Source organism: Puma concolor, chromosome B3 (assembly GCF_028749965.1).
Source record: "Puma concolor isolate L17-30 chromosome B3, mPumCon1.1.hap2, whole genome shotgun sequence".
NCBI lineage: Eukaryota > Metazoa > Chordata > Mammalia > Carnivora > Felidae > Puma > Puma concolor.
This window is the reverse complement of record NC_141672.1, coordinates 74,369,380-74,393,860: the sequence shown is the minus strand read 5'-3', so window position 1 is coordinate 74,393,860 and position 24,481 is coordinate 74,369,380. Positions and strand designations below refer to the sequence as shown.

Sequence of the window (24,481 nt, the reverse complement as noted above, 5' to 3'; positions counted from 1 at the left end):
GGTTACACCGTGTGGGGGGTGAGGGGGGATCGGCATATGAAACCCAATGTTAACGGCTGTCTGTTTTCTGTACCTGGTGGTAGTTGAAGCTTATTGTTCTTTTCTCCTTTACAGTTTTCCGTGTCTTCTGAATTCTCAACATTGAACATGTGTTGCTTTTATAAATATTCTTAGCCAAACACATTTGAAAACAAATATTGGAAAGTGGTTTTTGCTGCTCAGAGAGGACTCCAGCCTAGTTCTACCTCAAACGTGTGCCTACAAGAGGACACTTCGATCCTTCTCACCCACCGTGGGTGCCATGGAAGGGAGGCAGTCCCGCCTCACTCCGGGGGCCTTCAGAAGGGTTTTTGGTCAGTTAGAAGCATCCTGGAGTGGGGAAAGACCAGTCAAATGTTCAAGGTCGTCCTGACGCCAAGCAGGCCCTATCTCAAGAGCTGCTGCGCTGGCAGCAGGGACAGACGAACTGGTAGATGGACAGAACGGTTTCATTAAAAACGGTTCATTAAAAAACAGTTTATTAGCATCTGTGCTGCCCAGTGCAACTGAAGAGCGGCCCCCTTCCCAGGTGCCCCGGCCTCCCCACCTGAACCTATGGAGAGCAGCTCTGCGCTGGGTCCCTGCGAGGCAATGTCCTTGCTCCTCTGACTCCAGTCCCATTGCTCCTGGCCAGGGGTTAAGCTCCACCTCGAGATGCCATAGGGATGGTCTCCCCTGAGTGACTGTCGCCTCCAGCATCTGAGAAGAAGCCTCCGCTCCCAGGGGCCGGAGCCACGTCCACCTGGATGACACCATGCACCTGGGAGAGCTGGGGGCTGTCCAAGCTGGCGATGAGCTGGCGGGGGCCTGGTCGCACAGGCACAAACTTCTGGTGCAGCGTCACTGTCTCGTTGCCCCCAATGTCCCTATGGGCAAAGATAGAGTCATGGACCTGGGTGACTGGGGGTAGAGTGGGGAGGAAGGACTGATGGGGCTGCCAGGAAGGAAGGAGCAGAAGGTGGAGCCCTTTGGGCATTTCTGGACTCAGCTGGAATCTCCACACCAGCGGCCAGGACGAAGCCGGAGCCCCAAGGCCTCCTTGCCCTTGCCTCTGCATAGCCAGGTCAGTGGCCACCCACCGAGCTGCCTGAGCTGGAAATCTTCCCATCATCTGTCATCCAGGGATCCATCCCTCCCTCCCCACCCCCACAAACACCTGGACAAAGACTGAATGTTGTGTCCCCCACCTCTCCATCGCCAATGCTCCCGCCCTAACCAGACCAGCCACCCCATCTCATCTGGGGGTTCCAGGACCAAGGAAACTTTAAAATGAGACTTCGGGGCTCAACGCAGTGTTGCCAAATAATTTCAGTTTTGCCAAGAAAGAAAGTGGAAGATAATTAATCAGCCTCTGCAATATAATCATCTTACCAAAGAGGAAGGAGCATCTTTAATACCTCCAAACACTGGAAAGATGTTATCTCAGAGAAAAAGGAAAGTCCTTCCCAAGAATAGACAATTGGCATCTTTAAAGGGACAAGTGTGTGTGTGTGTGTGTGTGTGTGTGTGTGTGTGTGTGAGAGAGAGAGAGAGAGAGAGATACATGTGTACACATACATACTATGGTGTCTTCATTTCCCCCCTTCTCCATGGACCTCTGGAAATTTAGTCCCAGACCCTCCCTCTGGGAATCACAATTTCACTAGCCTTCCAACTGGCCTCCTTGCCTCCTAATGTCCTATCTTATTTTCCCACTCTAGTTTCTAGTCACTTGGAGGTGAACTGAATCCGTCAAGGGTTTGGCTTCCTCGGTGCTTCTGGGATGAGACGGCAGCTCCCTAACCCGACACGCAGGCTCACTCTGACTCAGCCCCGCCTGCAAGGCCTCATCATCCCCCACCATTCCTCCTGCCCACCAGCCCCAACAATGAGCTCCTTCCCCTCCCCGAACTCACCTCTGTTTTCATGCTTTTCTCCTGGGCTGGCTCCAGGCCCAGCTCACACCACCCCTTGAGCACCTCCTGCCCTCAGGGAAGTGAACCTTGTCCTGCTCTGAGCTCCTGCAGTAATCGGCCTGTGCACTGTATACACTGAACACAATTGCATTTCTATCACACCTGCTTGTGCCTGTTAGCATCTGTCCTTTCCTGCCTCTGCCTGAACCCTTGCCTCTGGCCCCCTCTTCAATCCAAGCCTGCCTTGGGGGATCCACTCTGGAGCCGGACTTTGTGCAGACATCTCAGTCTTCTAAGGGAAAGAGCCAACACCCCAACTTCAAAGATGGGCTCTCCTTGGGGCAAAACATTTAGCTTGGAGCCTGCTTCCAAAGGGCTGCCCTGGACCACACTGGACTCTTTCTTCTACCGCTGTTAGCTGTGTGGTTTAGGACAAATTATTAAACTTCTGACTCTCACTTTTTGGTCTGTAAAATGGGAATGAATATAAAATGAGGGGGTGGAATCAGATGGCCTTGAAGGTGACTCTAAGCTCCACAAAGGAGGGAATAAGTGGAAGGCAGGGAGATATAGATGGTCTCCCCATTAAGTTACAGACCTAATTTCTAGACTTATTATAATATATAACTAGACATTAAGTCTATAACTTAACAGGTAGGCTATACTGTGGCCGGTTACAAATTCGCATTTTTAACTCATGCCCATTTTTCCAGAGATACAAACTTCAAGCTGTTTCGGCTCAGGTCAGCCTTCAACACTGTACTTAATTCATACTAGAATTGAACTGTACTAGATCGGAATACAGCCTTTACTTGTAAACGTTATTTCTAAGAGAAATTGCTTTTCAGCTTCCAGCTAGGAATGTCAAGATCTCTCCCAGCCCCGGCCTCAGTGTCAGGCAAGACCTGACACACCCAGGTCTGCTGGTTGAAGTTGAGCGCATCAGCTGCTACAGCTGGAATGGGCCTGAAACAGTGCAGGTAATGAAACCGGCTCTCTGACAAGGACACCAGAAATTAGACATCCAAATGAGCATCGTGCTTCACTTATGGATTGGTTCAATCACGTTATCAAGCCTTGAAACGAATTTAAAAACTCCTCTCAGATTTGTCTTCAGAGCCACGGAAAACCACACGTACACCACGTCTGTCTCTCTCTCCCTCTCCCTGACACGCGCCGGGTGCACCCTGTTCCTCCCTCACAGCCGAACCTCATTTCTGATGGAAAAGGGCACACTACCCACCTTTTCCACCTACCTTCTTAATTAGTCTTAGCTTTGAATGGCTTCAGGCTGTTTCTCCAAAGTCAAGTCTACCCCAGAAGGCCACCCTTAAGGACATTCTAGAGAATATGATTCAGGCTGTGGAGCAAATTCCCCAGAAGGGTTTGGAATAGACTTCAGCCTCCCCTGGTGACTGGCTTGGCGGTGAGTGACAACAGCCATCTGGAGGAGTAAGTTTGTAATGTTTATTAAGTGGCCAGTCACCCCACTGGGTGGCACACCTATGCTTAATGGGGTTTCCATACCACAGCCTTTGATGTGCAAACGAGAGCAAAGTAATATCTGTCTTGGAATCTAATATATCTGAACCAACAGCCCAGGGACTTCCCCCTTCTCAATTGCTCTGTAGACCCCCGCCTGGGCTTGCAGCAGTGAAGAGCCACAGAATGTCTAAGGAGGACCTCCCTTGAGAAACCATCATCCAACCTTCTCATTTACTGGAGAGAAGACTAGGGCCTTTAAGGTGGGGGGTGGGGTGTCACACAAGCCCCACAGCTACAGAGCGGGGCTGGATCTCCCCATGCTCAGCACAGGGGTCCTCTTTTTACTCCCAGGCAGGGGCAAGAATCAAAGATGTGGTGGAGTTGCTGAGGACAGTCCAGCTCTGGGGAGCCCTCTGAACAGGGGAAACCCTCGTCATCTGCAGGTGAGAGATGGCCACAGAGTGAGCTCACTGGGAGCCCCAAGGTGCACAGTCTAAGCTGCCGGACACTCTCGCAAGGTGAAATGGGGAAGGCACTCCTTTGTGGCATATCACGTCACGCAGGGTCAAGGTGGGGCAAGGCTCAGGATAGCAACCTTTCAGCTTTGACCTATTGGCAAAAGCGGGGGCCACCACCGGGCGGAGCCTGCTATATGTCCGGGGAAGGAAGAGGCAGGGCGGGCAGGGACCCTCTGCTTCCCCCACCCAACCCCTCCACAGGGGCCATCCCTTTCCCTCAGGCACTCTTTGTCAAAAGAGGAAAACACCTGCCCCCGTCACCAGAAGTCTGATCTTAAAGGTCAGCCAGCCTCTGGCCTTCTCTGCTTTCCCTCTGTGCTATTCCAGGGAGGGTCACAGCAGCATGTGTGGCTCTGTGTCAGAGATGACAGCCCAGGCCTAGGCACACAAGCGCTGGGTGTGCCCTCCCTGGGTGCAGAGCCTCTCTGAGCCCGGGGTGAGGCCCAGGTGGGCTGGCAGAGGACCTACGGGACAGGGCCCTCTCCTTGGGAACCGCTGCTCGAACCCTCCTGGCACAAACGAAGCCACAGGCCTGAGAGCCTGCGTGTTGGGTGGGCCATGGTGGGAAGAGCAGAGTCTGCCCCTTACGGGCTGGGAGACCTCATGAGACACGGCCACCAGCTTCCCTGTCATAAAGCGGAGGTGACGGTAGCAATAATCAAAGTAAGAACTACCAACAGAGGCTCACGTTGTGCCAAGCCCAACACCAGATGCTTTATGTGCATAGCTCACCGAATTCTCACAACCACCCTTGGAGCCAGGGACGGTTGCTATCCCCACTTTCCAGCTGAGAAAACAGGCTTAAAGGAGATAAGTCACTTGCCCAAGGGCACATAGCTAGTGAATGTTGGAGCTGAGACTTGAGCCTAAGTTTTCAGGATCCCAAAGCTTTGCTTTTAATCATACGATGCTCTCTAATGTACTTTAAAGGGTTTTTTGTGGTCTGCAAATTGGATAATAATCCTGAAGTGCCTGGTCAATTCCTGAGTGGCGGGCGCATGTTAGTGATGAGCTGCTACGGATTCCTAGGTGAAGTGTTGGTTCCGCAGCGGGACAGTGAGGAAGGACAGGCCCCGCACTAGGCACATGGCGGGTCTTAAATGCTGCTCCCACTGAACTAAGTTAGAAGGCCTTGCTGGCTGGCTCCAGGCTGCTGTGTTGGGTCCTGACCGACTACTGTCCTGACCCAAGACAGGAAGCAATGTGGGACCCCTGGCAGTCTGGGAGAGCAGAAAAGGGCAGGGGTGGGGGCGGGGAGAGGCCAGACTCACCCCACATTGAGGATCTTGGGTCTCTGTAGCCCGGAGCCCTCAAGCCGGAAGACGACATTGGTGAGGGTTATAGGCAGCGGGTTCTTGAAGACAATCTGTACTTCGCACTCCTGACCAACCACGGCTGCCCCCAACAACTAAGAGAAAAAGAGACACCCCCCTCCGCATCAGAGACCCTGGCCAAATACAAGGGAATCATACACTCCACCAGAGAGGGGAAAATTCCAGAATCAAAACCTCCCCCCAAGTCCCACATGGGCACCCCGGAGAAGAATGGGGCTCTGCGGATGCCAGAGAAGAAACTCCCACCCACTCCCCCACTGAAGCATCTGCAGGATCGGGAATAGGAGATCTGATTTTACAGGGGAGGACATTGGGGCCCAAGAGCCCACAGCCAGTCCCTGACCTTCTCCGGAACTGGTGGCCAGGCTTAGCGTCCTCTCCCCTCCCCCTCCGACTTCCCTTAGCCCCAGGGCGTCCCTCGTGCCCAGCCCAGCAGGCTGCACTCACGGTGAGGGAAAGGTCAGGGGTGCGCAGACGGAAGGTGTGCTGCTTGGCCAGCACCTGCCCGTTCTCCTTGACGTGGCCCGAGACATTGAGCAGCATGGACCCCTGATCTACGAGGTGGGGCCGGTATTCCTTGTAGGCCACAGGCATGGACACGCGGTCCGCTGGGGGAAGAGGCAAGGTGTCACCTAGGCCCGCTCGCCCAGACACGGCCTCCTGGGGCCTCCATGTCCATAGCCCGGGGTGCCTGGCCATCAGCGGGGCAGGGTGGGAAAGGAGCACTCACAGGCCCCTGGCGCCAGCACCACTTCTTTCTTGCTCTCCTTGAAGACAGACCCGGTGACACCGGTGTAGAAGGTGACCGAGAGGTAGAGGTGCAGCTTCACGGTGCGGCGGCTGCTGCTGCGATTGGTCAGCACCACGCAGACGGTCAGGTCCTGCCCCATCACCGCGTCCTGTGCCTCCACCTGCATCGCCACATCCTCTGCTGAGTCACGCGTGGAGTACACGTTGGGTTTGCTGCCGTGGGCGGCTGCTGTCTCCACTGCCTTCCGCTCTGCTTCTGAGCCTGGGGGTTGAGGGTAAGGGTGAGGTTACAGCCACTGACGGAGCGGGCAAGTGCTCAGTGGGAACCCTTGGTGTGGGCCAGAGCTGGCCAGGTTCAGGGAACGGTACCTTCTGGGTGTTTATAAATGTGGGTGACATCATCTCGCATGTTGGATCCAATGGCCTTTGTTATGATGAGCGTACCAATGGCCTTCTCTTCCACATACACGATCTTAAAGCTGCCATCATCCTGTCGCTGCCAGTAAACTTTGTCACTGTTGACCTGTTGGGGGATTGTGGGGGGTGTGAGCCAAGAATGAGATAACCAGAGGGTCTGAGGCTGGGCCTGACCCCCTGCTCCCCCCTCCCCCCACCACTCCCCCCCCCCTCCACCCACTGCCTTCCCCTGAACCTAGGAGCTGCAGGGAGGGCTGGATCCAAGGGTTAGGAACTTCCTGGCACAGCCAACCTGGGAGACTTTCCAAGCTGAGCCAGATGAGGCCAGAGAGAAGGGAAGAAGTTGGGAGGCTCCTTGCAGTGCATTTTGGCATTAATAACAGTAATCCCTTATGCTCATTCACGGACTTTATGACTTATAAAGCAGATTCATACCCATTATTTCTTTTGATCCTGAGTACAGGAAGCACAGCGGCCATTATTATCACCCTTTTACAGATGAGGAAACCTAGACTCTAAATGAGTGACTTTCCCAAGGTCACACAGCTACTCAGTCAGCGGTGAAGTCAGGACCAGAGAACCGAGGCCTGACACTTGTGCTCTGGTCTCTCCAGACCACCCAAGAAGGCACCTGGAACACAGTCCTCACCTCAGCAAAAATGAAGGGCGTGTCGTATTTCATGTATACCAGGCCATTCTTGATGGACTCCACAGAGCAGGGGCCGCAGCAGAAGATGCCTAGGGGACCAGGACAGAGGTGAGAGATCCCAGGAGGCTGAGGGGATCCTCTGATCCTAGGGAGAGGCCCACCCACCCAGACCCTGGTGCCTTAGGTCAGCTGCCACCTGGTCCAACCCAGGGAAGGAACACAAAGAAAAGCACAGTTCCATTTGGCTTCAGTCAACAAGGGTGAGGCCAAAGGTGGGACAAGCCGGCCTTGATAACCAAGTTATCAACACATCTTTCCTCTACTGGGCGAAGCTGGATATCAACTGTGACCCCTAGAAGTCAGGAAACCCATCCTGCATCAAGACAAACCCAGACCCCAGGGTGACTCTGTTTACTGGCTGGGAAAGCAGCCACCATTCCAGAAAGATCCAGAACAAACCCTCAGCTCTACAGCCTGCAGTGTGTCTTCTCTGTGGGGAGGTGAGAGGGGAGCTGGTGGGAAATAGATTCGTCTCTTGGCATGCTTGGAGGGTTTTCTGGAGGAGATGGGCTGACAAGGAAAAGGCTTGACAAGAGAGGGCACAAAACAGGAAGTGAGGGTCACCCAACAGGAAAGATTCTTAGAAAACACCTAACTATGGTTTCCTTTTACAGATAGGGACATAGGCTCAGGGAAGCCAAATAGATGTCAAGATCTGCAAGACAGTCAGACAAAGAAAGAATGGAAAAAGCTACTATTTACTGAAGAGCTACTGTTCCAGGCATGCTGCTATCCTCTCTGATATATGATGATCTCACTTAATTCCCCCAACAACCCCATCTGGTATATATTATCCCCATATTATAGAGAAGTGATCAAGCTAGAATCAGACCTGGGTCTGGCTGGCCTCAGAACCCCTGCCTGCTGTCCACCCCGTTACTTCCCAGAGTGGGGACAGGAGCTCAGATCCCCCAGTATCCCAGGCCAGGCTGTTCCAGCATCATGGGCAGTGCCTGGCTGCACAAGGCAGGGGGCACTGTTCACAGAGATGATTGAGAGGGAGGAATGCAGGTTAGGCAAGGGCTATCTGGCGTGGGGTGAGGAAGGGAGAGGTGGGGAGGAAGGCAGCAGGAGGGGCAGGCCCAGCTGCCTGGTGCTGGAATGTAAAGGTGGAAGCGGACGGCTGTTTGAGAACAGCGCGTACAGCAGGTCTGGTGTTTGAGGAAATGTGTGTGCTGTGGAAAAGACATCAGCAGGTCATGCCATCAGTGATGATCTCTTAGGGCTCGGTTATGGGGCCTAGTTTCTTCCTCCGACCTATCCGAACTCTGGCATTTTCCATCCTGTACACACAACTCATAACGAGCAACAGAACAGACAAGAGAAGAACTTGGTGAAAGTCAGAATGCATAAAGGGAGTCAAGGCCTGGTGAGACTCTGCTGCTGACCTGATGCCCCTTGCCCTGGAGAAAGTCACTCCACCTCTCTGGGCCACCCCTTCTCATGTGTCCCACAAGGGCCTGCAGTGGTCCTAAACCCAGCTCATCTTCAGTGTCACCAAGGGAGCTTTCAAAAATGTAGATCTAGGGGCGCCTGGGTGTGGCTCACTCGGTTAAGTGTCCAACTCTTGAGTTTGGCACAGGTCGTAATCTTCTGGTTCATGAGTTCAAGCCCTGCATTGAGCTCTGTGCTGACAGTATGGAGCCTGCTTGGGATTCTCTCTCTCTCTGCCCTTCCCCTGCTCATACTCTCTAAATAAATAAATAAATAAATATGTACATCTATCCCTGGAATGTCTGAAATGTCAGGTCTGGGGTGGGACCTAGACATTTACTCAAACAAAACAAAAACGGGGATGTCTAGGTGGCTCAATCAATTAAGTGTCTGACTCTTAATTTCAGCTCAGGTCATGATCTCACTGTTTGTGAGTTTTGAGCCTTGTGTCAGGCTCTGTGCTGATAGAGCAGAGCCTGCTTGGGACTCTCTCTCCCTCTCTCCCTGCCCCTCCCTGCTTATCTCTCTCTCTCTCTCTCAAAAATAAATAAGCATTTAGGGGCATCTGGGTGGCTTAGTCAGTTATGCGTCCAATTTCAGCTCAGGTCATTCATGATCCCCCAATTTGTGGGTTCGAGCCCCAGGTTGGGCTCTGTGCTGACAGCTCAGAGCCTGGAGCCTGCTTTGGATTCTGTGTCCCCTCTCTCTTGTCCCTCCCCCACTCACACTCTCTCTCTCCCCCCAAAATAAACATATAAATAAATAAATAGATATTTTAAAAAAGAAAGAAAGAAAACCAGAAACATCCTGAGAGAGAATAGGGAAATTTTATATTTTATCTTATTCAATTCTGTACTTCCCCCCAACTTCCAAACATGTACTACTTATGATAATGACCTTTTTTTTTTTTTTTAATTTTTTTTTTCCAACGTTTATTCATTTTTGGGACAGAGAGAGACAGAGCATGAATGGGGGAGGGGCAGAGAGAGAGGGAGACACAGAATCGGAAACAGGCTCCAGGCTCTGAGCCATCAGCCCAGAGCCCGACGCGGGGCTCGAACTCACTGACCGCGAGATCGTGACCTGGATGAAGTCGGACGCTTAACCGACTGCGCCACCCAGGCGCCCCAATAATGACCTTTTTTAACTTAAAAAAGATAGATAAATAAAATGGTCCTTCGATTAATTACCCCCAGGATGTGTAAGTAAAAGAGCAAAGGAGAAGAGCAGGTGTGCTAGGGAGGAAAAGCTCTCACCAAATTTTCCTACATCTTTTGCCTTTTGAGCCATCTGAATATATTAGTCATTGTAAATAAAGAAGATTTAGGCAAATAGAGAGTTATGCGGAAAGGTAAAAATAGTGAAAGGCTGGACAGTGATCCCATCGGTGAGCCTGTTTAAAGAAACACTGGGGTCTAGGGGCGCCTGGGTGGCGCAGTCGGTTAAGCGTCCGACTTCAGCCAGGTCACGATCTCGCGGTCCGTGAGTTCGAGCCCCGCGTCAGGCTCTGGGCTGATGGCTCAGAGCCTGGAGCCTGCTTCCGATTCTGTGACTCCCTCTCTCTCTGCCCCTCCCCCCTTCATGCTCTGTCTCTCTCTGTCCCAAAAATAAATAAACGTTGAAAAAAAAAAAATTAAAAAAAAAAAAAAAGAAACACTGGGGTCTATAATAAACTTCAAGAAAATAAACTGAATGTGTAACATCTCTAAAAAAAAAAAAAAAGAAAAGAAACATGGGGGTTAAAGGGCCAGGTTCTACCGCCCAGATGGTGCTGACACTTGGGGCTTGTTACCCAGGTTGGGAGATGGGGATGGGGCTAAGGGGGGCACAGGAGCCAGGTGGGGCCCATCTCACCGCTGCTGGTTTCCTGGGGTGTGGCATCCACCACCTGCCACCCACCAAAGCCAGAGGGCAGATCTGGCCTCTTCATCCAGCAGTCGTTCCACACGTGGAAGTTCCTGGATGGACACGGAGGGAGGGCTGGGTCTGAGCAGCCTGCCCAGGGCCTCCCTGTGCCCTCAGTGTCCAAGTCTTGGTCACCATCCCTTGGTCACCAAGGATGGGCAGCCCAGCCCTGGCCCCAGCCTCACCAAACAGAATCATGGTTCAGGTGCTCGAGAGGCTTCATATTCTCGTCAAAGTAGATGTCCATGGTGAGGGATGTGTCTGTGTCATGTGCCGAGTTGAAATTGGTGACAGTGCGGGTAGCCAGGCCCAAGCAACGCAGCACTATGGAGGAGCCAGGGTTAGAGGTCAGGGCCCCGGCAGGAGTGGGGTGGTGGGCAGGTGAGGTATCAGGTGAGGAATAGCAGGGGGACAAGGGCTACTGGGTTGCCAAGCTGGGTCAGGGCTCAGGAGGCCTTTGGGCCAGGGAGCGTTGGGGGTTAGGGGAAGCCAGGCCACCTGCCTGGCCTTGTCCCTGCCCAGTGCTTCTCCCTCCTCTCCCCTAGGCATCCCTAGGTAGTTAACACTAATTAATGATAATTAAGGTCAGCCTACCATCCACCCCCCACCTGTCCCTGCACTGTAGCCACTGCTGGGTGGGGTTCTGGTTTCCTTCCCTCTTCCTTGTAGGGCCCAGGCAGCTCCTGTCCCAGTCCCTCCACTACCTGTTGTGGTCACACCGGCGAAGACCCAGCACTGGCCATAGGGGACGGAATAGCCCGTGCGTAGGTAGCTGAGTAGGATCTCCACACTGCCCACCCAAGCTGATGGGTTGGTGCCTCGGGAGTAATCACCAGACCAGTTTCCAATCAGGACCCCATTGTCATCCAAGGAGTTCACCTGCCCAGGACAGGATGGAGTTGGGTGGAGTTGAGGGAGAGGCTCAGGGCCTTCCATGTAGTCCCCAGCCCTGCCCCTGCCACCACCCCTTACCCCTAAATGCCTCAGAATCTAGCCAACCTGAGCCCCACCCAGGCCTCCCAAAGACATCTGCCCCCCCCCTCCACTCCCTACCCCCCCACTGCCGGATCTGACACAGTAATGTGAATCCTGGGTGTGCCAAGTTTTGGGTTTGGCCCTACATTCCACAAGAGCTGGGACAGAAGCCAGAAAGGGTAGGGTGGGGCCAGGCAAGGAGAAGAGAGGGAGTGAGACCCCTCCTACAATACCCTTTGCAAGGGCAGGACAGGGCTGAGTTCCTGGAGAAATCAGAAAGGGCAGGAGCAGGGGGCAGAGAAGGTGGGAGGCAGGAGGCAGACACGTCATAGCACTCAGAGACGTGTGGGTGCTCACCATGGCAGAGATGACCCGGGAGACACTGACCGGGTCCCCGCGGCCTCCATATGGCATGCCCCGCCTGTCTAGGATGTACAGGCAGGCATCCAGCACTCCATGGTCAAACTGGAGGGAGGGAGGGCAGAGGTGACCCCTTAGGTCAGCACGCGCTTCCTCTCCCCACCCCACCTGCCTCTTACTTCCCCAAGTGCACGTGGCCCTGGCCAGCCATACCTGCCCATAGTTCCAGGTCCGCTCACCAATCTGTGCTTCAGTCCCATAGTAAATTCTCCCGGATTCATTAAGCACGTACTCCTGTCGCCAATCCTCATGCTCCACGTACACGATGTCCTCTGTGTCCCCAAAACACATATGCCTGGTCCCCTCTAGACCTCTCCCTGGGCCCCACCTGCCCCTGGGCCAACTCTAGAGGACTCCTGTACACAGAGCAGGAGTGGGGACACCCCTAGCCCGACAGCACTTCTCCCTGGAAGGTCAGAGGGAGCATGACAGAAATGGTGGGAGGAAGGTGGCTGTAACCAGGGCCCTGGAGAGGTGAGGCCATGTGACCTTGGATGGCCACCATTCTACACCAGAGCTAGGTCCCCTCACCTGAACAATAGAAGGCCGGCTTCTACTAGGCACATAGGCACCTAGCCAGATTCGAGGAAGGGGAGCTCTGAGCCCCCCTCCTTCCTGTCCACGCCCTGCTCCTGACTCCAGCAGGCTCACCTGGACACCATGGATTGAAGAGGATGTAGATCTCGTTGTGGGGGTCAAAAGGCAACAGGAACTCGCCAGCCTCTGAACGTGTGCGGACCGTGAATTGAAACTTGCCGATGATGGCGTTGGGGGAGGTGTGGACACGTAGGTCCAGATTCTGCCCACTGGCCTTGGTCACCTGGGCTTTCCAGCCTCCGCTGCCCCCCTTCCCCACTGGGATGATCACGTGCGTGCCCTTCCCCACCTCGGGGCTGTTTCCTGGAGCAGGAGAAGCAGCAATTAGCTGGTGAGGCTTCTCTGAGGGGAGATAGAGCCTTGGACTTCTCCCAGCCCAACCCAGAATGTGTATGACACACATCGGTGTGTGTGTGTCCCTGAGTTGGGCCATCACCTTAGTCTGTGACAGACTCTGAAAGCAGCTCTGTCCCCACCCGATGCTTGCCCACATGCCAGGGCAGAGCAGTCCAACATCCCAAACCTGTTCCCCTGACCCTGAACTCAGAGGTGGGTAGAAGAGACAAGGCCACTGTCACCGTCTGCCTGCCTGCCTGTCCCAGTGCCTGGGCTGGAGGGGCAGAGCTGCCCTGGCTGGGTCCGGATGCCCCTACCCCTGGTGAAAGGGCAGCCCAGATCCTGAAGGCCAACCCTGCCTACCCCCTGGGGCTGAAGCTTCCAGAGCCTTCAACATCCCTGGTGGCAGTGGTGGGGGTACCTGGGAAATTAGAGGCTGGGGTGGGCACGGCTAGGCCTTAATCAAAGGGTATGAGGAGTCGCCCGCCCCCGGCAGCAGCATAATCACCAGCCTGGGCAGTCAACGGCCACTAAGCAACGCGGTGAGAAAGGCACCTGCCCTGGGTCATGGGGACAGAGAGACAGAGTTGGACAGAGAGGAGAGAGCCAGCCACACCCTGGGGCAGGAGAACAGACCCAGAAAGAAAGACACACGGAGGCAGCAGCAATGAAGGAGTAGCTGAAGCAAGCACCTGAAGAGAAAGTATTTTGAGACAGACGCCTCAGGAGCCCTGAAGAGGGTGAGCTTAGGAACATGGGACACCAAGACCCTCCCTGAGACACACTCCTGTGCTTGCACCTGTCTTGTCTGGCAGAGGTGAGAAGTGGGGTGAGGGTAGGAGCTTAAAGATGTCCCTCTGATCCTAATACCAGGGCTGGAGGCCCTGCTAGCCAGCACTCCCCAATTCTTGGGCTTTCACCCTCCCCACTGCAGGCCCCACTGACCGATAAGCAGCTCCAGGGCAACATGATCAGAGGACTCATAGGGCCGAGAGAGGTGGAGGACCATGTCGAAAGGCTGCCCACGGCGTAAAATCAGCTCGTCGTACTCAAACTCGTCTGTGTGGTGCTCTCGGCGATTCTGGTCCGAGCGTGAACTCAGCAGATCCACACCGGTCACCACCAGCATGCCCTCTGCAAGGCCACAGCTCTGGGTCAGCGAGGCCCCATGGGAAGCCCAGGCCCCCAGAGATGTCAGGATGAGTCTCAGGCCCCATTAAGGCCTTTCAGCTCTCAGATAAGTTGGCTAGGAGAGCCTCACCTCTGATGGTGCCGTCTCCAGCTGCGTTCACACCACTGGCCCGGGAGCCAGGCCGGCGGGAATCTGAGCCCCGGGAGTCTGGTCTTCGACCCCCAGAGCTGGACCCTCGACCCCTGCCAGACCCTCGGTCTCCGTGGGGCTCAGGTCCCCAGTCAGCATCTGTTTCATTTCGGCATGAGCAGCAGCCGCAGCAGCGAGCCCAGAAGGAACGGCCTCCTCGACGAGATCGTCTGTCCGGCTCCGGCTCCGGCTCTGGGGAAGGTGTGGTGGGGGGCTGCCAAGGGTTCCCGCCCCAGCGGCCCACATCTGAACGAGGACCGTCCATCATGCCTGTGTGGAAGAGGTAGGGAGGCTCTTATCACCCACTCAGACTTCCTGTACTCAGAACGCCCCAGCTGGCCCACCCAGAAGCCCTCCATCTGGAGAGCTGGTTGGAGAGCCCAACCAGATGACTGAGATGATCTGATCTTGCCCCAGAGATTCCCCCAGACCCATCCAGGGACCCTCCCCAAAGACTCCCTTCAAACTCACCTAGAGAAACTTCCCACACTGCAGAGAAATCTTTCCCCTCTTACCCCCACAGCCACATCCACCAAACTAGATGACCCACTGAGAAACCTGCTCTTAAGGGCCCATCCCAGAAATGAGTAGACACTTGTCACAGCTTCGGGACCCAGGGCACAGACCATCCCCGAAACCCGCTCCCTCCCACCTGCCAGCTTACTCTGCCTAGAGGTCCACGAAGCTGCCTGCCTCTAGAACCCATTCTTGGCAGAGATCCCCCACCCAAGGCTCCTTGTAGGAGATGGGCAGGTGATATGCAGGATTTGGGGTCCTTGGCATTCCCACGTTAGGTCAAACACCCACGCGGAGTGGCGGGGGCTGCGGGTTCAGGAGCCCGACGTTCCTGGGGTGCAGAGCCTGGGCGTCGGGGGCAGCCTGACCGGGGCTGGCAGGCTCCGGCTGGCCCACACCCCACCTTGCCGGGGCCTGCCAGAGCCTCACCTGGCGGCGGCGGTGGCGACAGCAGGGCTGAGTCCGGCAGCCGGGCTGGGACAGGTTGGGACTGCTGGGACCCAGGACGGTCGAGGAGGCACGAGTGGAAGGTGTGGGACGGGCAGGTAAGTGGTTTATGAGGGGGGAGGGCGGAGCCAAGCTGCAGGGAAGGGGAAGCCTGATTGCTTCATCCCCTCACTCTGCGGAAAAGGCCCGGCCTCTGGGGGCTGTCTCCAGAGGTAGGGGCGGGAAAGGAGACCTGGCCGCATCCCCTTTCCCCTTTCGAGGAACTGTGGAAATGAGCCAAAGCGGGGCGGGGCCGGGGTCTGTCAGGATTCAAAGCTGTGGTGAAAGTGGAAGGCCTTGTGAGACTGCCCCCACGGACAGACCCCACTCCAGGCTGGTTCCTGCCAGACCGGTGCACAAGGGGCCCCCTCTCCTGGGTGAGAAGACCCCACAGCTGTGGGGCAGAGTGTCCCTTCACCCAAGCCCCTAGGCAGCGGGCCCCCTGTTCCCAAGCTCACATTGCCTGCCTCTGCTCCCATAAGACCCCGGGTCCCTCTGCCTCTGCCAGGGTCTGGTACAGCCTGGGCCAGGCTCAGCCCTGTGAAACTGGCCCATGGGCCTGGTCCTGCCCAGGGAGGTCCTGGGATCCGAAGCTGCAGACTGGTGACATCAGCAGCCAGGCCCTCAGACTGGCTCCACCAGCCAGCCCCTGACCTGCCGGCTCTACCAGATCCTCTGATCCCCCCCACCCATCTGTCCTTCCTTCTTCCTCCAGCTGCTTCACAACCCTTGGCATGAATGAACTGCCCCCAGCTTCCTGTGTCCCTACAATTTTGGGATTGGCAGGGGCGGGGGGATGGGGTGGGGAGTGAGGGTCAGAGTAGGAGCAATTTGTTTTCTGCCCCCAGCCTGGGAGCTTGGGGAATGTTTGGGCCCTCACTCTGAGGCTCAGGTGGGAAGTGAGGCCCTCTCCCCAGGCTGCAGACTACGCCTTTTCTCTCAGAGAGGGGTGGCTGGTCAGCTGGAGTCCAGGATTCTCCAACTTGGAATTCTTCCCAGAAATCCTGACCGACCGGCTCCAGGCACCTGCCCTGTGTGTATCCCAACTCCACCCTGGCACTGGAGGAACACCAGGGATGCCACTGAGGGAACCCTAAGGCAAAGAGGAGGTCAGACATCTCTGGGAGGCTCTCCTGAAAGTTCTTTAGGAAGGTTGGGGCCATTTCTTGGGGTCTCTTCCCTCCATCCTGCTGTTGTCCTTGCTCTGCCCACAGGCCACTGAAGAGAAGACAGTGAAAACAGGGTTGGCAAGAAGACACATGGAAACCGACTAGAGGAGAGGCTGAACTTGGTGATGCATCAGGCAGGGAGGGGCCTTGGGGAATGGGGACTGAGACTCCAGGACCTGGCAGGGAGCTCTCCACACCCACAGTGACCTTTCCCTGTCTAGCTCCAAACCCCTGACCTGGCAGAGGGTCTGTCCCCACCTCTAACACCCGCAAAGGACACACAAGTAAAAATCAAAATCCCAGGCAGGCAGGTCAGCCAAAGGGCTTTGTTGAGGGGCTGTATGTATCACCATGAACATGGGAAGGGGCAGGGCCCTAAGGGACCGGATGTGTGTGAACATTTCCCAGGGAACCAGAAAAGTACCTTGTCACTCTCTCTGTTTTGGTCTTCTTCCCCACCTAGCCAGATTTGACTCAGTGCCCTAACCCCTGAGCCGCTCCCCTCTCCTCCCTCTAGGAGGCTCAAGTGCCTTGGGGCTCTAAAGTCAGGACAAGGGGTGTGTATAGCAGGGCACCATGGGAACAGATACCCAGTTCGGTACCTCGGGAGCTGAGGCCAGTCTTGACCTATCATCCCATATCAATACAGAAGAACGGACACAAGCAGAATCCCAGACCAAGGTGCAGAGACGGTTTTGGTGCAGTTTCCTCATCAGTACAATGGGCCTCACCATCTCATCCCTAAGCACTTGTGAGGGTCAGCTGAGATATAGTACTTTCGAGGGCTGTTCAACCGCAGAATGCTACTCATGAGGATCGATACTATAGTCACCAGAGGGCGGAGCAAAGGCACCCTGACCAGCTCCTCGTGGGAACAGCCCTCTCAGCTGTAGTGAATGAGCCGGGGCACAGAGGGCATCTGGAAGGGGCAGGAGTCATGGGAGAAACTTTTATGAGTCCTTCTAGTTGGCGACTTACGGCTGCTTTGTAGCCCAGCCCCAACCAGAACCTGGACCCAAACTCAATTGCAGCCCCAGCCCCAACCAGAAGGTAAACTCTAATACAGCCCTTGCATTTAAGGCATCTGGGGCAAATTCTGCTCCAGAACAGAGACTCTGGTTCCCCATGGGAGGAAACAGCAGGACCGAGCATGAAATGAAAGGGTGAGGATGAGGTGACACACCCTAACTCTCTCCTTTCCTCTTCCAAAATAGGTGGCAGTAGTAATGGTGGTAGCGGTGGTGGCGGTGGCGGCAGCATAGCAGCCTGGGGGGCCTCTCCATTGTTTATTCAGTCCCAATAAGTTAAAGAACAGGGGTGGGGAAGGATCTCCTAGGTGAGGATGCTGTTAACTGAAGGCAACAGCTCGGCCAGGTGCTCAGAGATGCCCGCTGCTTGGCACAGGGGGTTGCCCTGCAGGTCAAGGAGGACCAGCCTGGGGCAGGAGGCAAGAGGCTGGAGCGCTGTGGGCTGCTGGAGGCCTTGGGCAGAAGAGTCAAGGAAAATGAGGCATGTTCCCCCAGATCCACGAGCTCCCGTGTATCTATTCCTGTTCTCCCTCAAGACCAGGGGCTGCTGCCTGGCGGTCTGGCTGGCAGGCATCTTGCACACTTCCCTGGAGGGAATAAGACTATAGACTGCAAACACCTGCCCATGGGGCCAGGCCGGAAGCCCAAGAGGCAGGCCAGATGTGGTACGAGAAGGAGCGGTGGGCTATGGCCAACAAGAAAGCCAGCTCTGGCTCCAGGGACATCCATGACTCAACAACGGCCAAGGGTTGCTGACTGGAAATGCAGGCCAAGGGTTGCTTTAACTTCCAATTTTTTTAAAAGTAGGCTCCACACCCAACATGGGGCTTGAACTCATGACCCCAAGATCAAGTGTCTCATGCTCTACCAACTGAGCCAGCCAGGTGCCCCTAACTTCCAGTTTTTAAGTAGAATCAGAATTCTCAAGTTTTTAAATATGAAGCTTCCTGATTTTTAAAGTACCATGGGGTACCCAAGAACATCTGGAGGCTGCTGATTTATGAACTCTGGCTTGAGGAAGTCACTTCTACCCTGCAAAACGACCAGTGCAAGTCAATGATGGCCCACACAGCCCCAAGCTATCCTCTCTCCTTAGCTTAGACCACCAGTGGCCCCTCTCCCACCCACCCTGCTTGCTGTCTGTCCCTTCCCAGCCCGGCAGCTCATCCTACCCGCTGTCTGAAAGGCACCCAGAAAGAAGGATACGGTTGTTGCACAGTGAGAGCTCCTGTAGTCGGGGCAGGTTGGTGACACCGTCCAGGGACTCTATGGCATTATCATTGGCCTGAAGGACCTGGGGAGCAGGGAGGGCAGGGAAGACGAGGCCAGGCAGGCAGCCGTCAGCCTGGGACTGGTACAAGCAAGTAGGGAGCCTGGGGTGATCGGCTTACAGTGCAAGGAAAGGCTCCTGGGGAAGTCTAGGTGACTGAGGCAGAGAAGGCACAGGGTCATTTGCAGGGGCTGGGAGGATCTGGACACCTCTTTGTAGGGTGGGCAGACTTCTGAGGTGGAGAAAAGGGAAGAGGGCCACCCAGGACAGTGGTGACGGAGTGCTTTACCTCAAGGCAGCGCAGGGCAGCCAGGGCAGGGGGCAGGGTTCGGAGACGATTGTGTGACAGGTCAAGATGAGTGACCAAGAGCAGCTGTTCCAGATGGCAGAGTACTGTCAGATCCTGAGGAGGGGAATGAGATACCCGATGAGGCTTGGGGGAGGGGCCTCAGCCATCGGTCACGAGGCACTGACCCTCTGTGCTCCACACAGGCCCCTGGCGAGGAGAGGACGGGTAAGCTTACCTTACAACCACCCCCCCCCCACCCCGACAGTATACACTCCCCATCAAGCACATGGGACAGACAGGGGTGCAGGGGTGGGGTGGCCAGTGAGTGGATGGGGAGGAGGCAGCCTCTGGCAGGGACAGGAAATGCAGGAGGGCGCTGGGGTGGGCACAGACACTGGCAGGAGCGGGACTGCTGCAGCTGGGGGATCAGTCTGGTGGCAGGGGAGGCGGGCTGCGAGGACATGCTGAAGCCACTGTGTTGGGAATACTGGCTGGGAAAGACCCCTAGGAGAGGAAACACAGAGTCTGGGAAGTTTGTCAAACATCTCCAGAAACTACTCAGGCTTTAGGCGCTGCGGCCTGCTCCAGGGAGGGAAGCATCGGAGTGAGTGGGGGTGAGTGAGGGCTCGCTCTGAGGGAAGAAGGAAGATGTGACCGGTCCCGAAGAAGGGACGGCACGAAGAGGCCCTGATGACTCAGGATTTGAAACTGCGTAACAAGAATGATGGGGCAAGTGACGGAAAACAAGGCCAGGAAGAACAGGCTTGAAGGAAGAGGAGTTCAATCTCGGTTAAGATAAAAGTCCAGAAAGGCACCTGAAACTGGGGCCAAAGCCATGGGTTTGGTGAGACCAGACTGAGGGCCTCAGCTGAGCCCATGGAGAAGACACAAGAGCTGGCCAGGGGATGAGGAGGAAGGGAGGGCCAGCAGGGCGAGGGCCCGGGGAAGGTGTGCACAGCAGTCCCTACCTTGTGACCCAGGTGCAGCACGCGCACCTCAGCATACTCCATCTTGAGCACACTGTTCTCCAGCAAGAACTTGCTGCGTAGGTCATCCAAGTACGCTGCCCGCATCGGGTCCACGGCCTGGCGGGGACGGGGAAGGCGAGCAAGGCCCGTCAGTTGTCTTCCTGCGGCCCACCAGGCCTCCCCCTTACCTGTTCCTCCAGGTCCAACTTGCCTTGAGGGTCTGGAAGTACTGGAGCGTCTCTTTCTCATACAGCAGAGGATCCAGTGCCCGCATCAGCAGGATGATAGTGAGCAGGCACCCTGAGGAAGGGAGGGGGGAGGACTGTCTCTTCTAGATCCCCTGCTCCCATCTCTTGAGACCCTTCCTGCTCTCCCCAAGAGGCCTTCCTGGAAAGGGGCCTCCTTAGAGGAGCAGGACCTTGGGGAATGGGGCCTCACACTTATTCTCCGGCTCCAGCTCCTGCAGCTCCTTACAGGATTCAAGTTCGGACTGTAGCACCGTGGACTTCTCCACCGACAGCTCACACCTGAGGATGAGCAAGGCGGGAGATGGGATGGCGTCCACTCAGGGTGCTAGTCACCCCCAGTATCCAGTCTGAGACCATATGCCCGAGCCTCCAGCCTCCCGCCCCAGAGTCCAGACCCCCTCTCCTTGTCTGTGTGCTTCCCTGTCATCACCTGAAGAGCTGCTCATCCGTGGCCGAGTCCCGGCACCAGCCCTCCTGGCGGCCTGAGAGAAGGAATGGGTGGTAGAAGGGGGCAACCATGAGAGGAGGAGAGGGACAGGGATACTGCTGCGAGGGGATAAAAACGTAGAGCTTGTGTCACCTTTTAAAAGCACACACTCCTTGTGGGCATCGCCTTCTGTCCAAATGACACGAAATGTATGCTGGGGCAATTGGTCATTGAGGGAGGCAGCAGGCAAGTCACAGAGCTGGGAGCACCAGGTTAAGGAAATGCTCGAGCCTCACCACTTTTCTGACTGTCCCACTCCAGCCCCACCCCAGTCCCCCACTCTGCCCCATCAATCCTGGGATACCCAGACGTGGCTAGGCCGGTTCCTGCCATCTGGGGTCCTCCACTCCACAGCCAGGGGTGACTCATCAACCAAGAGCAGCAAGGTCTCTGTCCTGGACCCCACCTGGCCCAGGAGACAAAGAGAGACCCGTCAGCCCCAACAGCACCGGGCCCACATCCATGATGCTCTCCGGCAAAAGCTGCAGGACTCACTAGGAGGGGCCGAGAGAAGGAGACAGTCAGACAGGCCTCATCCCGGCTCACGTGCAGGCAGCGCAGGGCATCCTGGGGGTCAGCTGGGGGGGAGACACAACCTCAGGTCTCCTTAAATCCTCTTCCATTCCTTCCAAGCCCTAAACACCCAGCCTCTTTCCCCACTGCTCACCTCGTCCCAGGAGCCAGCGGTGATAGAACCAGGCACTCTGATCATTGGGGTCAGTGAAAAAGGCATTCTGTACCAGCTCCAGCTCTGCAGGGGCCAAGGAGGCACAGGATTCTGGTGGGCTCCTGGCCGCCCCAACATCCCACCCTCACCCAGGAGTACCTCCAGCCCTCAGTTTCAACTATCTGTGGGCCTTGCATAGCGGCTACATATATCAGCTGTATCTTTCCCACTGCAGAGGGATTGACTCTTATGTACCCCCAAAGCCAGGCACAAAGTAGGTGCTCAGTAAGCCCAAGTAGCAGGTTCAGGAACAGGGTTAGGCATCAAGGCTGGAAAGGAATCACTGCAGAGTCCTCCCCAGCACCCTCTGACCCTCCTTACCTTTGAGTAGCACATCCTCAGGGAGGCGTCCCTGTGGTCCAGAGTCCGGCGGGGGGTGCAGCTGGGGCAAGAGACAGGAGCGGTAATGCCAAGAGGAGTAGTTGGAAAAGTTTCGGGTGATGAGACTGTCAGTGAAGGCTAGCTCCTCTGCAGGGGGTACGGCTGCCTGTGCAGCCACAAACCGCCGGTAGTCCCAGCAGTGAACTAGGAAGAAGAGTGACAGCACATCTCAGAAGTCGGGCAAGAGGAGCTTCATAGCTAGAATCCTGAGAGTTCCCTTGGAGGCCCTTAAAAACACCTCTGTGTGTTCTACAGAGCATGCATTTGTCTCCAGCATCCCTTCTGCCATCAGCTCAGTGAACCTGTCCTGGTCATCCCTCCCAACTCTGGGCTTTACTGAGGCCCCAGGACCACGAGGTGGGACATAATCAGTAGGCACGTACAGTTCCGCTCATCGACCTCGAGGAAGCGGGCACATAACTCCAGCTCCCGGGCCCAGTTGGGCTCTGGCAGGCGGCCCAGCAGCCAGCAGCGGTGGTGCCAGGTACCATAGGACTTGGGGTTCACCCGCAGGCAACTCTCCAGGAAGCCCAGTTCTGTTTTCACCAGAGAAGCCAACTCCTCAGGGGACCTGCACTCAAAGGGAAATGGGGCTCAGGGCCCTACAACACCCAATCTCAGTTCACTCCTGACTTTCTGCACTCAGCCCTCCACTCCCCTCTGCCTATGCTCCTGGCTGTCCCATTCTTCCTCCATCACTGGACCTGGGCAGGAGAGGACTAATGCCATCTTCCTGAGGCCCTTAACTCCTACGCACTTTTGGGCCTCCAGCTGCTGAAGCACCTCTCGTCGACAGTTCCAGAGGGTGGCAAAGTCAGGATTGGCTCCCAGAATCTGGCTTGTCAGTTCCAGGACAGACTCATCCAGCTCACCAGCCTGGCGCTTAGAAGGCAGGCAGCAGGGTCAGAGGTCATAGGCAAATAACAAATAGAACTACTGAATATTCTCGGAATGCCTTTCTATACAATAGGTAGCATGCAGAACGCTTTATGGGTTTACGTGTATTCTCTCATTTAATTTTCACAACAACCTTATGCAGTAAGCCCCATTTTACAGATGAACAAACTGAAACTTAAAGAAATTCAGTAACCTGCCCAAGATCACATAGCTTGTAAGTGACAGAACCCACATATGCAGCCAGGCAGTCCAACTCTAAGGCCCAGCTCTTGGCCTCTGTGCTATCCTAAGAGGGCCACCTGGTAAAGGGGCTACCTCTGAGGGCCCCACCTTCTGGAAGACAGTCTGGGTGGCTGACTGGTATAGCTTCAGCTTCTGCTCCCGCTCTAGCCTTTTGGCTTCCGCCTGCTCTTCCGATGTCTTCACCTTCAGGCGCCCGTGCTACAGGGATGAACGGGTTGGAAGGGCGCAGGCTGCCTTGCAGGGGCTGACCCACCGAAACCCCCAGTGCGGAACCCCAGGTTTATACAGGGCAATGGAGGCAACGCCACGCGGGGCACGGGCATGGGGAGGTGAGGGGCTTTGCTCACAGTTCTCACCATGGTGCCGGCTCAGGGTTCAGGACCGGGGAGGGGTCCCTTGGAAGCCTGAGAAACCTGGGAAAAAAGTGTCAATCATGGGAGCCCCGCCCCCGCTAGCCCCGCCCCTAGCTATTCCCCGGAAGCCGCACGCGAGCCTCGGAGGAGACCCCTGCGGTGTGAAAGGGTCGGGGAAGAGCGGCGCCCGTCCTGGAGAAGCGCTCACCCACACTGGGATTCGTACCCGTGCCGCCCTGCCCACAGCCCGATCTTCCGGGACCGGACCCGATCCAGGGAACTGAAGCAATAGGGACGACATGCGCCTAGAGACTGCCGCTACCCGCCCACCCCACAGATCCCAGACACTCCCGCCCCGCGCGGGCCGACCCACCTGCGCCGAGGGGAGGCGTGGGGGACGCTAAGCTGCCGCGCCTGCCACGGAGTCCGGGCGCAGGCTAGAGCGGCGCCACGCCCGGTCTCTTCAAGGCGCAGCGCCCTCTGCAGGCGTGGAGAGGGGCCGGCGGCGGAGTAGCCGGGCTCGGTAGACGGCGTGCGCCGGTACTCTCTAGAAAGGCTAAATCCCTGTTTTACTTCTTGTGTTTACGAGTGCGCGTGCGCAATGGCGCACGCAAGCAGTAGGGGCTGCAATTTCAGTCAGCTGGTAGAACTGCAGTCTAGTTGCATAAGTTTTTTCTACAGCCGGGAACTCACGCACTAGCCATCCTGCTGACCTCATTCTGGCCACTGGCCATCTAGTTGCCACATCTAACTGGTGGAGTTTCCTGTCCTTATCTCCACTGATCCCTGAAGCTTTCATGTAGCCGACTTCCTTACACTTGACACCCTTTCCTGGCTTCTCCTGCGCCTCTGCCCCAATCTTCTCATCTGTTCACCTTCTTCTCCCCTAAATGTTGGTGATGTCCAGGGCCCTTTCACCACCGTCTTTAACATCACACATTGTTCCTGGGAGAACATTTACAAATCCAAGCCTTCTCCTGCTTGGAGTTGGAGCTCCCCAGAGCTCTGTCCTGGGCCCACAGATTTTCCAGCCCCGCACTTTCTCTGGGTGAAGTCATACACACTCATAGTTTTAATTACCACCTGGGAGTTGATAACACTCAAACTTGTGTCTCCAGCCCAGATGTCTCGTGAGCTGTAATAATAAACATATATATGTGCACACCTATTCAAAAGCCTATTGGATATCACCTGGGTGTTCCAGAGACACCTCAAACTCCGAAAGTAAAAAGGTATCGTCTCCCATTCATTCTTTTCTAAAAAATTAATTAATTAATTATTTTT

General features: G+C 55.7%; 2 protein-coding genes and 1 long non-coding RNA gene across 8 annotated transcripts; 1 reads left to right on the top strand and 2 right to left on the bottom strand.

Moving 5' to 3' along the window:
- Positions 1-501: 501 nt before the first annotated feature.
- On the bottom strand, positions 502-15,783 carry TGM1 (transglutaminase 1). Of its 2 annotated transcripts, none has more exons than XM_025919590.2 (15): positions 15,081-15,783; positions 14,076-14,405; positions 13,760-13,948; positions 12,533-12,781; positions 12,035-12,153; positions 11,819-11,926; positions 11,191-11,365; positions 10,672-10,810; positions 10,436-10,539; positions 7,088-7,176; positions 6,391-6,544; positions 6,002-6,283; positions 5,719-5,879; positions 5,209-5,345; positions 502-905 (listed from the first exon to the last, which is right to left on the bottom strand). In XM_025919590.2, the coding sequence occupies exons 2-15, from the start codon at positions 14,401-14,403 to the stop codon at positions 677-679; spliced, it is 2,463 nt and encodes an 820-aa protein (XP_025775375.1). In that variant the 5' UTR covers positions 14,404-14,405; positions 15,081-15,783; the 3' UTR covers positions 502-676. The 2 variants fall into 2 exon arrangements, with proteins under 2 accessions (XP_025775375.1, XP_086566185.1); XM_086710059.1 differs by having other exon boundaries at positions 15,020-15,125.
- On the top strand, positions 14,968-17,585 carry LOC147580063 (uncharacterized). The gene is made up of 3 exons (XR_015252470.1): positions 14,968-15,196; positions 16,137-16,246; positions 16,352-17,585. It is a non-coding gene; the product is annotated as an uncharacterized LOC147580063 (long non-coding RNA).
- RABGGTA (Rab geranylgeranyltransferase subunit alpha) lies at positions 17,579-23,717 on the bottom strand. 5 transcript variants are annotated; one of them, XM_086710060.1, is made up of 17 exons: positions 23,571-23,717; positions 23,192-23,257; positions 22,932-23,042; positions 22,462-22,586; positions 22,088-22,275; positions 21,645-21,848; positions 21,264-21,347; positions 21,092-21,174; positions 20,901-21,002; positions 20,690-20,795; positions 20,540-20,591; positions 20,300-20,388; positions 20,073-20,161; positions 19,862-19,978; positions 18,894-19,007; positions 18,541-18,628; positions 17,579-17,787 (listed from the first exon to the last, which is right to left on the bottom strand). In XM_086710060.1, exons 2-17 carry the CDS (start codon positions 23,201-23,203, stop codon positions 17,639-17,641), a joined length of 1,713 nt encoding a protein of 570 aa, XP_086566186.1. In that variant the 5' UTR covers positions 23,204-23,257; positions 23,571-23,717; the 3' UTR covers positions 17,579-17,638. The 5 variants fall into 5 exon arrangements, with proteins under 5 accessions (XP_086566186.1, XP_086566187.1, XP_025774895.1 ...); XM_086710061.1 differs by having other exon boundaries at positions 23,201-23,257; XM_025919110.2 differs by lacking the exon at positions 23,571-23,717 and adding an exon at positions 23,424-23,563.
- Between the last annotated feature and the right edge of the window lie 764 nt (positions 23,718-24,481).